At 53.6% G+C, this 17,334-nt stretch overlaps 1 protein-coding gene across 1 annotated transcript; it reads left to right on the forward strand.

Moving 5' to 3' along the window:
• Nucleotides 1-2,556: 2,556 nt before the first annotated feature.
• RPL35 (ribosomal protein L35) lies at nt 2,557-7,919 on the forward strand. Its single transcript, XM_038549387.1, has 4 exons — nt 2,557-2,670; nt 3,104-3,240; nt 5,221-5,302; nt 7,732-7,919. The coding sequence occupies exons 1-4, from the start codon at nt 2,668-2,670 to the stop codon at nt 7,879-7,881; spliced, it is 372 nt and encodes a 123-aa protein (XP_038405315.1). The 5' UTR covers nt 2,557-2,667; the 3' UTR covers nt 7,882-7,919.
• Nucleotides 7,920-17,334: the final 9,415 nt, after the last annotated feature.

The raw sequence follows: 17,334 nt of genomic DNA on the forward strand, positions 1-17,334 counted from the left end.
GATATCAGAACTTCCTGGTCAGAAGAAACTTTAAACCAGAAATAACCCATTTTACAAGTAAGGAAGTAGCCCCCGAATAGACTGGTGAATGAAATAATGGCCTGACTGTGAATCTCCTGGTCACGAAGGCAGAATTTTAAAAGTCTATACTATGTCAGGGATGACCGCATGCTGAGGGTATAAAACCATGCCGTGCCTGGCAGTACCTTAGATAAAGCGGTCAAGAGATGTCCCTGAGGAGGTGACACTGATCAAGGACCTGAAGAAGTGAAGGAGGAAGCCAAGCAAAGGCCCAGAGACAGAGCAGGCTTGGTATATTCCAGAAACAGGCCATACTAAAGTACAAGAGTGAGAAGAGATGAGATGGAAGTGAGGGGTGGAGGGGTGGTGGAGGTTTTGTAGGTTGAGGAAAGGATCTCGTGGGACAACACTGGAAATTCTGGGCAGTGACATGAGCTGACTTAAGTTTGAAAAGGATCCATCTAACAGCCATCTTGAGAGCAGATGGGAATAAGAATTAAAAGGTGATGTAAAAGGTGACACCAGAGCACCTGGGTGGCTCAGTGGTTAAGTATCTTCCTTTGGCTCAGGTCATGATCCCGGGGTCCTGGGATCAAATCCCACATCGGGCTCACCATAGTGAGCGTGCTTCTCCCTCTGACTATGTCTTTGCCTCTCTCTGTGTCTCTCATGAATAAATAAAATAATTAAAAAAAAATAAAAGGTGACAGCCTTTTATTTCCTGGTTGGTGACACCAGGAAAGCCTGGTGTCACCAACAGCCTAGGTGACAGGCAATGGTAGCTCAGGCTAGGAGGTGCCAATAGGAATGGTGGGAAGACGTTGGGTTATTCTGAAAGTAGAGGCTGCAGAATTTGCTGGTGTGTTGCATGTGACATGTAAAAAACAAGAGTCACAGATAACTTCAAATTTCAGAAAGATGTACACAACCATTAGCTCTAAAGAACTTTAAACATTTGGAAAATATGACAGCAAAGTACACATTTGGAAAATATGACAGCAAAGTACCTGTGCACTATTCAACTTCCTTTTAAGACTAACCCATGCCAAAATAGTCCTCTGTCCTCTCTTGCCCATGCGCATTCACTTCTTGGAAGCCTGCCTCACCATGGTCTGCAGTAATGCTCATTAATTCATTCAGCCAACAAGCATCCATGTGTTGGGCCTGGAGACTAGATAAACCAAGCCAGGTGTCAGCCATGGTTCTACCAGGGAACTTCCAGGCTGGTTGCAAAGACAGACACATAAACGTTTTAATTCAGCATATTTGGAGCTAAAGAGAGGATTGCACAGAAAGCTTGGGATATGGGGGACTTGACTGGCTCAGTCAGGACACTACTCTTGATCTCAGGGTTGTGAGTTTGAGCCCCATGATGGATGTAGAGATTATTAAAAATAAATACATAAATGACAACAAAACAACAGCTTGGGACAAAAGGGAGGTAGTAGGGGCAGCCCCGGTGGCGCAGGGGTTTAGCGCCGCCTGCAGCCCAGGGTGTGATCCTGGAGACCAGGGATCGAGTCCCACATCGGGCTCCCTGCATGGAGCCTGCTTCTCCCTCTGCCTGTGTCTCTGTCTCTCTCTCTCTAGCTGTGTCTCTATGAATAAATAAATAAAATCTTTAAAAAAAATTTAAAAAAATTTAAAAGGGAGGTAGTAATCCAGTTTAGTCCAAAGCTAAGGCCCATTGATAGAACTCCATAAAGAAATGGAAGAAAGCACCCTTGAACCTGACAGCAACAAGGGGGCAACTAGCCTTTAACTATTACTCCAAGAGGTATTGGTGCATCTTCTTTAATCTCAGAAAGCCTGAACACCTTCCCTGCTTTGTGAATTCTTCGTTAACTTTTAGGGCCCAAATCAAGTGTTCATTCCACTGGGAACATTAATACCAATGAAATTCTGACTGTTACACGTTAGCTCTTCTGCTAAGAGTTTTCCATGTTCCTAATCCTCAAAAATACCCATTTCACAAGTGAGAAAACTGAGACTCAGAGAGGGGAAGGGATCTGCCAAGATGTCTCAGCGAGCACGAGGCAGCGGAGCAAGAATTTGAAACCGGGACGGGTTCACTAAAAAAAGGCCCTGAAAGCCCTTTCCCCTCCCACATGCTGCCTCCACTAGAACGTTCATGGAGTTGGGAGTCTAGCTGTCCGATCCCGCCTCTTCCTGCCAACTTCGTATTTTAAATAACTCCAGAGCAGAAGCCTTGTGGATTCTCTCTGAAAATCCTCAACCCTCATCCCCTCCACCACTAGCGCCTAGTGGCGCCCAGCTCGGACTGAGCATCCTGCAAAGGTCTACCCCGAATGAATGAATGAACGAGTAAATGACTGAATGGACGAGTTCGAGTCCTCACTGTGCCATCTCCGGGAAGCTGCCGGTCACCCGGGCCTCGGTTTCCCCAAGTGCTCTGCTCAGGAGGCAAAGCCGAGCCGAGCTACAGCAGGTGCGGGGCTCCGGCTCCTCGGGGCGGGGCTGGGTACCAGGGTACTCCCGGCGGGGTCAGGGGCGGGGCTAGGGCTCCTACGCCGCGGAGCTATTGGCCGCGCCCGCCACCACCCGGCAGTAGTTTGGAGGTCAGCCCCGCCCCTTCCTCTTTCCCTCGGCCTCTTTCCGGCGGTGGTAGCAGCCGATTGTGCCGACATGGTGAGGACGGCGGGATCGGGTGCCATCCGCCGGCTGCGGGGCTCGGGGCCTGGGGTGGGGGGCTCGAGGGGAGCACTGGGGCTCCGTCTGCCGGCCGGGGCCGTAGGGAGCCGTGTGGAGTGGCCTTGGTCCCCACGGCGGGTCACCGGCTCTGTGCCCGGGGCCGGGAGGGGGGAGGCCGCGCCGCCGGCGCCTCCCGTCCTCCCGTGTGCGCAATGGGGGAGCGGCCCAGCGTCGCGGCCGACCACCTGGGCGAGGGCAGGCCCGCCGGGCCTCGGTTACCCCGCCCAGCGCACGGCCTAGGGCAGTGATGAGGGGTCCCCAGTGCGCCATTCTCTGGGACTGGGCACGACGCAGGTGGAGGGGAGGGAGGATGGCCGCTGCCGGGGGAGGCGGCCTGCCCAGTGTTGGACTCGCCTGTACTTGCGCTCAGGCTAAGATTAAGGCTCGAGATCTTCGCGGCAAGAAGAAGGAAGAGCTGCTTAAACAGCTGGAAGACCTGAAGGTGGAGCTGTCCCAGCTGCGCGTCGCCAAAGTGACAGGCGGCGCGGCCTCCAAGCTCTCTAAGATGTGAGTGTGGGGCGTCCGAACTCCGCTTCTTTGGGTTTGGGGGACACCTGTGCATCGAAAGTATGTGTGCATTTCCGAAGTTGGATAAAGGGAGCGTCCGATTAAGCGCCAGTTTAACGGGCCGTGGGTGGGAATGTCCTGCCCTCCCCAGCCACCCTCTCCAGGCTCCCCTGCTCGCATCCAGCCGCATGGGATACCCGCTGTGTGATTTGCCTCTTCCTTGCCTTGCACCATTTTGTCCTTTTGCCCGGGGTGCGCTTGCTTAGCTTCTCTCTGACTCGAGAAAGAACTGCTCGTCCCTGAAGACCCTTTTTCACGCTAACTTGAAAACTAACTGGGGGATCCCTGGGTGGCGCAGCGGTTTGGCGCCTGCCTTTGGCCCAGGGCGCGATCCTGGAGACCCAGGATCGAATCCCACGTCAGGCTCCCGGTGCATGGAGCCTGCTTCTCCCTCTGCCTGTGTCTCTGCCTCTCTCTCTCTCTCACTGTGTGCCTATCATTAAAAAAAAAAAAAAAGAAAAAGAAAACTAACTGGACTCTTCCCCCCGCGCCCCCCACCCCAAACACTTGATTTTTTTTTTTTCCCCCTCAACTTCCCTCACTTGGTAGATGGGTGCCTTTGTGCCCACGCCTCACTTGAGTTGTAGTTAATTTATTGATTTCCGTGGATCAAGAATCAGGACTTGTGAAAGGGACATGGGCTTGGAGTCCGTCGAACTGGGCACGTGTCCACTTTTGCCACGTCCTACCTGATGGGTGGGCTGACTCAACACTGAGAGCAGTCGTGGAGGTTTTTTCCTCTTTTACAAAATGGGCCCCCCGACAACTGACCCGTGGTGCTGGGAGGGGGTTGGATGAGTTGGAGAACACACAAGTTGAAGCTTCAAGAGTTGGTTTACCAGCCGTCTACTCAGTGGCCCTCCCTCATCCCCTACCATGCTACCCATTCAATATGACTACAAATCGCTTCTTCCCAGGCTGTTCCTATCGTCATCCAACCCCCAATGCCTTTCTCTTTTTTTTTTTTTCTTAAGATTTTACTTATTCATGATAGAGAGGCAGAGGGAGAAGCAGGCTCCACTCCAGGGCGCCTGATGTGGGACTCCATCCTGGGTCTCCAGGATCACGCCCTGGGCCGAAGGGGGCGCTAAACCGCTGAGCCACCCAGGATCCCCGCCCCAATGCCTTTCTACTTCTCAAATATCTTGTTTCTCTCTCCCCAAGTGGCCCTCCTGTCCAACAGACGAGGAACTGGCCACACATGCTGCCTACATTAAAAATCCAGGCCTTCAACCACCACAGCCATACGTGGCCAGAGGTTACTGTACAGAACAGCACAGACAGGGAGCATCTCTATCACCACGAAGTCTATTGCACAGCACAAACACAGAGCAGAGGCCTCACTTTTACCGCCCTGAGTGGTGCCTGGTAGGGGTACACTCAGTGGAAGACAATTCTTCCAGACTAGCACTCTGCATGGTCCTAGACCCTGATCAAAGATTTTCAAACCCAATTTTCAGAAAAAGGTTCCCACACACAAATGTACTCAGGGGTGGCAGGGCCTCAGGTCAAGCTTAATCAGCTTGTGGCATGATGTCCTGCAGTCAGCTTATTCATGCCGGCATTGGTTAGGTCCTTATAGCTCAGGATATATAGCATGGGGTGGAAGATCTTTCCTGATCTCCCCTCCACTTCTGCTCAATATGAATACTTCACAGCTTCTCAGCCCTTTCCCGTCCCCACTCGTGGGTACCCATCTCTTAGAATCTTCAGGCCTTACCCCCAGAACACCTTCCTCTTGGACTGGGTTAGGCAACTCTTGGGTGAATACAGATGAGCTGGAGAGGAAAAAAAAAAAAAAGATGAGCTGGAGAGGAATACCCCTGTCTTAAGACATCTGGGTCAGGTTCTGAATAAGATGACTTGGGGGAGGGTGGCTTTGTATGTCTCCACCACCTTCACAATGTGTCTGTTTTGTAGCCGAGTTGTTCGCAAATCCATCGCCCGTGTTCTCACCGTCATCAACCAGACACAGAAAGAGAACCTCAGGAAATTCTACAAGGTATGTCTGGACTGGGGGAGTTGGAGGGATGCTTAGCTGCAGGGTGCAAAGTTCCAGCCCTCCTTTGGCCAGAAGGGTAGTATGGAGATCTTCTAGGGTACATGGGACTGGGCTTTCCAGAGCCTTCCCAGCTTATAAATGGGTTTGCTGCTGCTGCTTCTTTTTTTTTTTTTTTTTAAATGGGTTTGCTTCTTAAGCAGCATCTTGCCACTAGCAAGTCCTGCAGACTGCACTTTCTCAGGAAATCAACAGTGTGGGGAGAGTCTGGCTGGAGCCTTGGGTTTTGAATCCAGTTTCACTAGCTGAGTGAGTTTGGGCAGTCTGTGAGGATTAACTGCCAGTGTTTTAGTTTTCTTATTAGCACTGTGTGTCACTTTCAAGCACCTCATATTCTCATTTTTCTGGGTGTAGAGAGGTTATGTTGCCCAGAGTCACCCAGAGGTAATGGAGTGATTGAGTCTGCATTCCAAACCGTATCTTGGAGAGGGGGTGGATTGAGTGCTCCTGGGAGACTTCCATACATGTCTGGCCCCTCAGCTTAGGTGGGGGGTCTTGTCCTTAATATTGGTGTTACCAGAGATCCCTGGGTGGGGCAGCGGTTTGGCGCCTGCCTTTGGCCCAGGGCGCGATCCTGGAGACCCGGGATCGAATCCCACATCAGGCTCCCGGTGCATGGGGTCTGCTTCTCCCTCTGCCTATGTCTCTCTCTCTCTCTCTCTGTGTGTGTGTGACTATAATAAATAAATAAATTTAAAAAAAAATATTGGTGTTACCAGGGCTTAAGCAGTGAAGCAGAACCACTAGGAGACTTTATATGTGTGTATACGTGCATTTGATTCATTACAAAGAAGTCGCCTCTGTGACTGGGGTGGGGGGGTCTTGCTAATGAAAGCAAATCCAAAATCAGGCCTCAGAGAACATCACGTGCAGGCTGGAACCCACATGGCACAGCTTGAAGTTGCTGTTCTCAGGTGGGATTTCTTGGGGAGAGCCTCCGCCCTGCATTAAAGACCTTTAAGCTGATTGAATCAAGCCTCAAATTACCTGGTATATGGTATAGTCTTGCTTAATGTCAATTGATTAGGGGCTTTGAGTACATCTGCAAAATGGCTTCACATCAACATCCGAGTTGCTGGGTTTTTTTTGTGTGTGTGTGTGTGTGGTTTTTTTTTTCTTTTTAAGATTTATTTATTCAGAGAGAGAAAGGCAGAGACACAGGCAGAGGGAAAAGCAGGCTCCATGCAGGGAGCCCAACGTGGGATCATGCCCCGGGCTGCAGGCAGCACTAAACCGCTGCGCCACCAGGGCTGCCCCAAGTTGGTGTTTGAAGAGCTGGAGGCTTTGACATGTCAAAGCCATCATGGTGTGCCTGGGCAAGCTGCCTGGGGGGACACTAGTGTGTATTGTTGGGAGGGGGTGCTGCTGCCACCCCTGGGTTTGTGTACATTTGTGTGTGGGAACCTTTTTCTGAAAATTGGGTTTGAAAATCTTTGATCAGGGTCTAGGACCCTGCAGAGTGCTAGTCTGGAAGAGTTGTCTTCCACTGAGTGTACCCCCTACCAGGCACCACTCGGGGCGGTAAAAGTGAGGCCTCTGCTCTGTGTTTGTGCTGTGCAATAGACTTCGTGGTGATAGAGATGCTCCCTGTCTGTGCTGTTCTGTACAGTAACCTCTGGCCACGTATGGCTATGGTGGTTGAAGGCCTGGATTTTTAATGTAGGCAGCATGTGTGGCCAGTTCCTCGTCTGTTGGACAGCAGAGCTCTGAGGGCTTAGTAAATTTGAAAAGATGAGGCCCTGACCTGTGCTGCGGACAACAGGGATGCGGTGGACAGAGACTCCTGTTTCCAAACTCACATCTTCAGAGTTCACCCTCTTCTGCAGTTTGTAATTTTCTGCCCTGAGGCTGTTACCTCCCTTATCTCCCCCACCCCTGCCCTGTGTGCCGCCCCGCCCCCCCCCCCCCCCCCCCCCCCCCCCGGAGCTCTTGGCATTTCTCCAGAACGCACCTGAGCTGCCATCCTTCAGGACTTTTGTGCATGCTGTTTTCTCCCCACTCCCCCTCCCTTGGTCGCTCAGGTTGCTTGCTTTCTAGGCTGTTGCCAGTCATTAGGTGAAACCTTTTAAATATCCTTTCTCCTCCCCTTTCCCACTGGGCTGGGAGCTTCCTTGAGCAGGTACCAGGTCTGGTGCATCACTAGGTCAGCAGCCAGCACAGGGCCTCTCTACTGGGCTGAGTGTGCTACATCTCCTCACATTCGGGTCTGCAGATTAAAGCCTCTGCACCCCAGTGGCCTCCTTCAGTCACTTCCAGCATCTTCCCCATGCCCCCCAGCAGCTTAGTTCCAGCCTCAGGGGCTTCCTTAGCTGCCACCATAGCTCCTGAACCCTGGTGCTCAGACTCCCCCTGCTCTTCCATCCATCACCCAGGGTAAGAAGTACAAGCCCCTGGATCTGCGGCCCAAGAAGACACGTGCCATGCGCCGCCGGCTAAACAAGCATGAGGAAAATCTGAAGACCAAGAAGCAACAGCGGAAGGAGCGGCTGTACCCTCTGCGGAAGTATGCGGTCAAAGCCTGAGCCCTGGCGTTAATAAAACACAAACCACCTGGCTGGCACTGCTTTCTGTTTGCGGGTGTTTCAACTAACCATGCTGGGGAGGTCAGCTGCTCTACCCTGGTTGTAGTTACCGGGGGCGTGGTGGGTGTCAGCAGACCGCCTGCAGCTGCCGACCACCTGGCCACGGGGATCTGCCGGGTGGTCAGGTGTGGTTGCTTCGGACCTGTGATGTGGAGCTGCCCTCACTGTCCCTGCGGGACTTTATTCTGCCAGGTTGCATGTGCCCTGGGCAGGGAGAGACCGGCTTGAGACCCGAGAGCCCGTTGCGGTGGTGGTAGATCTCAGAGGCGCTGGGGGATTTGATCATGCGGTGGACTTGGTATCTTGCCTGATCAGCAACTCCACAGACACCAAGAGTTTCCCATCTGGGGTGAAGGCGCAGGCATGGGCCACATCCAAGACTCCCTGCCAAAAGCATTTCACTGGGCTCTGGGGTGGAAGTCCTGCCTTGCCCCCACCCTTCCCTGACAGGCCTTTTAATACATCCTTGGGTGCTATGCCCACAGGCCTTATCTTCAGGGTCTCAATGCATTTTCCTGTGTTGCAGTCCCAGACTTTGACCTGGAAATAAAAACAAGAAGGGTTGGTTAGACCTCACCCCACAAGTCTGGCATCCTTGAAATCCTTTTGGGGGAGTCCTAGCCAACCTCAATGTCTTGGTTTGGGTTTTGTTGTCTGCAAGGTATATTTAACATACCCAGCGTAAAATCTGATGCAAAAATTACATGCAGTGCAATTTCCTTATCCCTGAAGCCGTGATGATTCTTAGAAATGCCAATGCCAGGGGGCACCAGGATGGTGCAGTTAGGTGTGACTCTTGGTTTTAGCTCCCATCGTGAGTTTGAGCCCTGCATGGGGCTCTGTGTTCAGTGGGGAGTCGGCTTGAGATTGATCCACTCTGCCCGTCCCTGCTTGCACACTCTCTTTCTCCAAAAAATGTGAGTAGGCGCCTGGCTGGCTCAGTGTGTTGTGTCTCCCGTTGGCCCAGGTCATGATCCCAGGGTCCTGGGATTGAGCCCCACACCAGGCCCCCTGCTAGCAGGGAATCTGCTTCTTCTGCCTCTCCTCCTGGCTCATGCTCTCAAAATCTTAAAGATTTTTTTTTTTTTTAAGGATTAGAGGCAGAGGGAGAAGCAGGCTCCATGCAGGGAGCCCCATCCAGGGACTCAGATCACACCCTGGGCCGAAGGTAGGCACTAAACCGCGGAGCCACCCAGGCGTCCCAAAAAGTTTTTTTTTTTTCCTTTAATGTCCATGCCACTAGCATTTGGACCGGCGCAGCGGTTTAGCGCCTGCCTTTGGCCCAGGGCGCGATCCCCTCAGACCCCGGGGTCGAATCCCACGTCGGGCTCCCGGTGCATGGAGCCTGCTTCTCCCTCTGCCTGTGTCTCTGCCTCTCTATCTCTCTCTGTGACTATCATAAATAAATAAAAATTAAAAAAAATAATAATAAAAATAAAGATCTTAGTGCCAGGTGCTAGGTTCAGAAGTGGTTGGCACCTGGGTTATGCCCTTGGCACCTTCCTATTTAGGGCAAATAGGATGTGGATATTTCTAGACTGCTGAAGGCTCTGGTAAAGGAAGATGTTGGGATAGGAGTTTGCCAGGAGGATGGGCCTGGTAGAGTGGGCTTACCATATGGGAGTAGCCAGCACTGGCCAGCTGTGACCCATCAGGGGAGAAAGCTATGCTCTTCACCCAGGTAACATGGCCTTTGAGCTGAACAAGCAGGCTTCTGGTAGAGGGCTTCCAGATGTGGATAGTCTTATCCCAGGAGCCAGAAGCCTGAACAGCAGACAGCTTTAAGGCCATCGGTTTGGAGCCAGCAGGGGGCCAGCCTGGAACCCAGGGCAGCCCAGCTCACCAGGAGGCCAGATGCTGAGTAGCACAGGCAGCTGATGTTGCCACTGTGGCCTTCCAGCTCTTGGTGGAAGATCACTGGTGTCGCCATCCGCAGGTCCCAGATGCTGATAGTGGAGTCCCAGGAGCCAGTGGCCTGTAGACATCTGCCATGAGCAGGAAGCAACCTGTCTGTGCCCATCTTTGTGGTTCCTAGGCTGGCCAGACAGAAAGCAGGCATTCTGAACCCTGCTGAATTCCCCATCTTACAGATGAGGGGACAGGCTCAGAATAACAGTCACCCATTCAAGGTCTGGAATTCCAACCATGGCTCAGCCCCAAGTGGGAAAATTGATGTGGGCTCCAGGTTCCTTGAGGTAGGGCTGAACAGAGGCGGTGTGGCTCACCAGAGAGTCTGAGCTGGGTGCAAAGTCACTGCTCTGGACTGAGTCTCGGTGCCCTCCTAAGTGGTGCAGCATCTGGCCGGACTGCAGGAGAGAGCCCTGAGCTTTGGAGGGGCCAGAGGTCTTGTAGTGCCAGGTTCTAGGCCCAGAAGGGTCAGCTCAAGCCCTCCTTGTGGGCTGCCGAGGTAATACGACAACCCTGGGTCTGGGGAGACTACCTGGACCTTGAGAGGAGGACAGTACTAGTTGTGTGAACCTCACGGGCAGATGGATTGCCAGATGTGGGCATGGGCAGTGGGAAAGATGAACCGACCTTTCTGAGGCCACTGTTGGGGGTGGAGGGTGTCCCCTTCCGACCCCAGGTTCCGCTCTGGCCGCCCTTCCACGAACCTGCACCTCCCAGAGCATCACCGCTTGTCCCAGCCACCTGATGCCAGCTGCGTTGAGTCAGGGCTGAAGCTGACCGTCCCCACACTCCGCTGGTGACTTGGCAGATACCGGGTCGGAGAGGGGGCAAGGTGGAACAGGACACAGCAAGGTCTAGAAGGGAACCCGAGCCTGGCTGCTTGGCTCCAGTCCCATCCAGGTTACCCTTTAAGACATGCAGACACTTAGCTTCTGCTGTATCCCACAGGCGGATGGTATAATCACAGGAGGTGGTGGCAAAAAGGCGGCCATCGAGGGAGAAGCGACAGACTTTTACAGGACCTGGGTAAGCAGCTGTGGTCACGGAAGAGGGTGCTGCCCTCCCCTTCCAGCCCTTGCTGGCGGACCCCTGCTAATTTCTCCAGCCTTACCACCTGCCTCTCCACCTCACTCCTTTATAACCCTCTCACCCTTCAGCCACCTGGCAAGCTGAGCTTCCGTGGTTCAACCCTAATTTGCCCATTTGTAGAATCAACACCGAAAGCGAATGCAGGCGCATCCCAGAAACTTGAAGCCCATCCTGGGTTCATTGCCTCCTTTGAGCCTCCCCAGCCCTACACTTCCCGTATTAATAGCATTAGTCAATCTGCCTTGCAATTACCAGATTTTTTTCTTGTCTCATGATATAATTATAGTATACTGAGCCCCTTACTGGGTGCTAGGCACTTTGCTTGCATGATCTTGTCCCACAGGGTAGCAACTATCCCTATTCTAAAGAGAAGGAAATAGAGGCTCAGACAGGTAACATGACTTCCGATAACAGAAAAGTGGTTAAACAGGGACGCCTCGGTAGCTCAGTGGTTGAGCCTGTGCCTTCCGCTCAGGGCGTGATCCCGGGGCCAGGGATAAGTCCCACCTCAGGCTCCCCAGAGGGAGCCTGCTTCTCTCTCTGCCTATGTCTCTGCCTCTCTCTCTCTGTGTCTTTTATGAATAAAGAGAGAAAATCTTAAAAAAAAAAAAAAAAGTGGTTAAGCATAGACGAACCTTAAGGACATTATGCCAAGTGAAATAGGTCACAAAAAGCACAAAAAGGAATACTGTATGATTCCACTTACACAAGGTACTTACAGTAAATTCATTGATATAAAAAATTGTGGTTGCCAGGGGGTGGGGGACAGAAGGAAAAGGTGTCTAATGGGTATAGAGTTTCCATTTTGCAAGATGAAGAGTTCAGAGACTAGTTGCATAATGAACATACTTTACTGAACTGTGTACATTTAAAAATGGTTAAGACGGTAAATATGTGTATTTTTTTAAAGATTTATTTATTTATTCATTCAGAGAGAGTGAGAGAGAGGCAGAGGGAGAAGCAGGCTCCATGCAGGAAGCCCGATGTGGGACTTGATCCTGGGTCTCCAGGATCACAACCCAGGCTGCAGGCGCCGCTAAACCTCTGTGCCACTGGGGCTGACCAAATACGTGTATTTTTAAACAATTTTTAAAACAGTAGTAGGATTGGGGCACCTTGCTGGCTCAATCAGTAGAGCATGCGACTCTGGATCTCAGGGTCATGAGTTTGAGCCCCATGTTGGGTGTAGAGATTCCTTTAAAAAATGAAAAAATAGGGGATCCCTGGGTGGTTCAGTGGTTTAGTGCCTGCCTTCGGCCCAGGGCATGATCCTGGGACCCCGGAATCAAGTCCTGCATCGGGCTCCCTGCATGGAACTGGCTTCTCCCTCTCTGCCTGTCTCTGCCTCTCTCTCTGTGTCTCTCATGAATGAATGAATAAAATCTTTTTAAAAATAAAAAAATAAAAACCAGTAGGATCTGAGTCTGTCTGAGTCAAAGGCCCCAGGAACCAGGTCCTGTGTCTTTGCCCTCCTGCTCAGCCCTGGCCAGGCTGTCTCGCTCAAATGCCCAGCTCAGATGTCAGAGGTCACCGTGATAGGCTCTGCAGAGTGCCAGATAGAACCATGGGCCTCTGCCTGCAGGTCCAGCCCAAGGAACCCCACCTGTGTGGCCACTTAGCCTCCACAGCAGCCCCGCTCCGGGTCTCCCAGCCATACCACCGCCATCTTCAGAGGCCGTGAGCAGCCTCTGGCCACCTGGAGAGAAGGCAGAGGCCTTGACCTGGAAGGGGAGCACAAAAGTAGTTCCATCCTGGGGCCGGAGACGCTTGTGTGCTCATCTCTGCCCCGACTGTAGGACCAGCCCTAAACACTGCCCTGGGAAGCTGGGTTGGAGCTTGAACTTTCAGGCCTCACCATAAAACCAGAGCCCAGAATGAAGGAACCACGGTTACAGTCAGAGGCAGGAACTTGGAGCCCTCTGGAATCCTGTAGAACCTGAGCCCGAGGGTCAGAACCGTCGCTGAAGGTGGGGGCTGGAGCCTTCTCTAGAAACAGAGCCTGGCACCCCAGAGCCAAGAGACCACTCTAGAGCTGGAACCCAGAACTAGCAGTTCAAGATCTACTCTCAGCCCCGAGTTCACTCCAAAGCCAAGGTCACACGAACACTGGGGTCAGCGGGAGCTTGAGCCCTGCCTTAGACGCCGTGGCCTGTCCTGGGGGCGCCCGAGACACTAGGCAGAGTCCGGAATCACGCTGGTCCCAAAGCCGGGAGCCTGGCGTCGGCAGAGCCCGACGGGGCCTCCCTCCCCGCGGTGCCCGCCGGCGGCTTTCGCTCCCCCGGGCCCCGGCAGCGTCCCCGGAGCCCCGCTGTTCTCGGGCCGGGGCAGGCACACGCGGGGGAGGAGGTGGCGCGCAAGCGGTCTCCACGGCCATCGGGGATCTCTGGGAAGGGGATCTCCCGCGAGGGGAGGCAGGTTGGGAGAGACGGTTCTCCGGGGCCGGGCCGGGCGGCAGGACCCGCGACGTGCAGGAGAAGGGGCTTCCCGCGGGGCTGCTGCGACCCGGCCTCGGGCGGTTCCCACCGCGCGGCCCGACGACGACGCTCGCGGCGGCCACTAGGGGGCAGGGCAGCCCCACCGCGCCTGCCGGGCCCTGCGCGAGGGGCGCGCGGCTCCCGGGGCTCCCGGGGCTCCCGGGGCTCCCGGCCCCTTCGCGAGGAGTCGGTTTGCCTCTGCGCCCGCTCGGTGGGGCGGGTCAGCCCTGCTCCCCGGGACTCCGGGCTTGAGCCAGGAGCAAGGCCGTGAGAGCGCTGCGACGGACCCCCCGGCTGCGTCCCCCGGGATGTAGGGGAGCCAGAGCTGGTGCGTGTAAGGCGCAGGGCATGAGGCGCTGGGGTCACTACTGGCAACACCCTGGCAGGGCAAAGGAGGCGTCGAGAATGTGGACCTGGTGGGTGGTGGGAGGGGGCCCAGGCACTGCCAAGTTCCTTGTTGGATAATTGAAACTGAAACCAAACAAGGACAGGACTTGGTTTCTTTCTTTCTTTCTTTCTTTTTTAAGAATTTTATTTATTTATTCATGAAGACAGAGAGAGAGAGGCAGAGACACAGGCAGAGGGAGAAGCAGGCTCCGTGCAGGGAGCCCGACGTGGGACTCGATCCCGGGTCTCCAGGATCACGCCCTGGGCTGCAGGCGGCGCTAAACCACTGTGCCACCCGGGCTGCCCCAGGACTTGGTTTCAATGTTTATTTTATAGAGCAGGAAACAGAAGCCCCACAAGATAGGGGGACTTGCCCAAGGTCACTCAGGCAATAGGAAAGGAACTGGGACTTAGCTAAAAGGCCTCAAGCAGATGCTAAGGTCCCTAACTCCTGATACATCTGGGAAACTGAGGCCCTGTGGGGGCAGATTTGGCCCAGTCATCCAGCACCTCTATGGCAGAGCTAGACCTGAGACCCAGTCCCCTCCCCACAACGAGACAGAGGTGGAACAGAGACACCCTCCCTGCCACTGTCCAGCAAATTCCAGGCTCCCTGGGGACAGGAGGGGGGCAGCTAGGCTTTGGAACCTTCAGACCTAAGGGTTCCCAGCTGTTACTCATTACCCCTCCCCCCAGACCTCTTTGCCAGACTCTTCTCAGGAGATCCACTGTACTCTTGCTCTATTTTAGGCCCTAGACAGTCAGGGGGAGAGGGGGTGACAATGGTGGCTTTGAGGCAGCCCCACCCCCATCCTAACTCCAAAAGGGCCCAAGTCACAGAGTTGGCTCCTCCAGGACCCGTCTGAGTTGGGTCTATAAGGCTACTGCCTCATCCCCAGACATGAGTGCACACAGCCCCCCATAGCTATCTGGCTTCCCAGTCACAGGCAACCACCAGCCCATGCCCCACCTGGCATTTCCCCAGCCAACTGGATGCTCCTGCTCTACCTGGAGGGCCCAGAAGCACCTAACATGGCCCAGCCCATCACTCCCAGAGCCCTTCGAATAGACCTTGCCCACCAGGCCCAGGGACTACTCAGCTGGTAGAGGTGGAGCTGGGGTCAAAATCTTTTTTGGAGGGGCACCTGGGTGGCTCAGTCATTAAGCATCTGCCTAATGACTTCGGCTCAGGTCATGATCTCAGGGTCATGAGATAGAGCCCCATGTCTGGCTCCACACTGGCCAGGGAGCCTGTTTAAGATTCTCTCTTCCGGGGTACCTGGGTGGCTCAGTCATTAAGCATCTGGCTTCAGCTCAGGTCATAATCCCAGGGTCCTGGGATTGAGCCCCTCATTGAGCTCCGCATCAGGTTCCCTGCTCAGGGGGGAGCCTGCTTTTCTCTCTCCTTATACCCCTCCTCCCCACTTGTGCTCTCTCCTGCTATCTCTGTCTCTCAAATAAATAAAATCTTAAAAAAGGAAAATAAGCTTCTCTCTCTCCCTCTCCCTCTGCCTGCCTCTCCCCCTGCTTGTGCTCTCTCTTTAAAAAAATTTTTTTAAATTGTATTTATGTATTTTTTTAAAGGTTTTATTTATTTACTCATGAGAGACACAGAGAGAGGCAGAGACACAGGCAGAGGGAGAAGCAGGCTCCATGCAGGGAGCCCGACGTGGGACCCGATCCCAGGACTCCAGGATCATGCCCTGGGCCGAAGGCAGGTGCGAAACTGCTGAGCCACCCAGGGATCCCATGTATTTATGTATTTGATAGAGAGCAAGAGAGCACTAGAGCACAAGCAGGGAGGAGGGGCAGAGGGAGAGGAAGAAGCTCCTGGTGCAGTGAGTGTTGATTCCAGGACCCTGGGATCATGATCTGAGCCAAAGGCTGACACTTAACCAAGTGAGCCACCCTGGCGCCCCTGCCCCCTTTTTAAAAGTAAGCTCTATGCCCAACATGGGGCATGAACTATGCACAACCCCAAGATCAAGAGTCACATGCTCTACTGACTGAGCCAGCCAGACAACCCCAGGGTTAAAACCTTTTTTGCCTGACACTGGAGTCTGTGTTTGGAACTACCCCACCATGAATTCCAGGGGCCTCAGGAGCCAAAGCTTGTCTACCTCTCCTGTCACATCCTATCCCTGTTGCCTGCTTTCCCATCCTCACCTTGCTCCCTGCAGTCAGCTACAAGGACCCTAACCATCTATCTCTCCATCTTCACTCCCAACTTCACTCCCACTGTGCACACAGGGTTCCCCATGCTCTTGGCCTGATGCTTACCCTGGCATTAGCTCAAATATTACTTCCCCAGGGTGCCTTCCCTTGCCCACCCCCAGACTAAGTTAGCTCCTGCCCCAGAGATGAGGCATTAGAGCCACTGGGTCTGTGTTAAACTCGAGTTCTGCCAACTACCAGTTCTGCGATCTTGGGGAAGTCACCTGATCACTCAGTGCCTTGTTTCCTCATCTGGAAAATGAGCATGCTCCCAGTTTGTCCTGTAAGGAATCAGTGAGGCGGGGTGCCAGCTGCCCTCAGGGCCTCCTGCTGTGCAGTAAGCACTCAAAGAAGTGGAGGAGGCTATGACATCACACCCTCAAATCCAGACACAAAGCTCTGAATGCCCTTTGCCAGGCGCACCCAAGGGACCCGCAGCCTGGGGGATATATCATGATGTCAAGAGAATGTGAGGGGTTGGCAGTCCGGCTCCATGACTGCAGGGGCTGAGGGTGTGGGCAGAGGCTGCTCCTGCAGCAGGATGTGGCCTGTGGGGGGGTCTGGGTGGGGGAAGGGAGGGCCTGAATGGTGGATCACAGTCACCAAGGCAGTAGAAGTATTTCAGTGGCCCAGATTCTAGAGTTTCCAAAAGGGTCCTCAGAGGGTGTTGTCCACCACTTGGCTGTCTTCCTTCTCGGGGAGGCTGCCACATTCTCTCCTCCCCAGCCCAGATTGGCTGGCCTTTCCTACTCTCACTTCAACTCTGTGAAGCTGAGCCTTGCCTCTCTCCTTTTTCTCAAAATACCTGCCTTCCCAGGCCCCTTGGTCCCCTCTGAAACTGCCACAAGCACATACCCCCTTTAAAGAGGAAACGGGGGCACCTGGTGGCTCAGTGGTTGAGCTTCTGCCTTCGGCTCAGGTCGTGATCCTGGGGTCCTGGGATCGAGTCCCACATCGGGCTCCCTGCATGGAGCCTGCTTCTCCCTCTGCCTGTGTCTCTGCCTCTCTCTGTGTGTCTTTCATGAGTAAATAAATAAATTAAAAAAAAAATAAAGAGGAAACGGGAAATTCAGAGGGTAATTATTTGCTCAAGGTCACATAGCTAGAAAGTAGTAAAGCTGAGATTCAAACCAATGTCCAAAAACCCCCAAGGCCTCAGCTCATTCCTTGCAATCAGACACTCAGTACAGCTTGGGGAAGTTGGGGTATGAGCCTCTGTCTGACCCCTCAACACACACCCCTCACCCCTGTGAATGGGACCTCACTACCCCTCAGGACAGCCTATCCCATCATAGGAAATTCCTACTATTGGAAAGTTCTG

The sequence above is a fragment of the Canis lupus genome, chromosome 9 (assembly GCF_011100685.1).
Source record: "Canis lupus familiaris isolate Mischka breed German Shepherd chromosome 9, alternate assembly UU_Cfam_GSD_1.0, whole genome shotgun sequence".
Taxonomy (NCBI): Eukaryota; Metazoa; Chordata; class Mammalia; order Carnivora; family Canidae; genus Canis; species Canis lupus.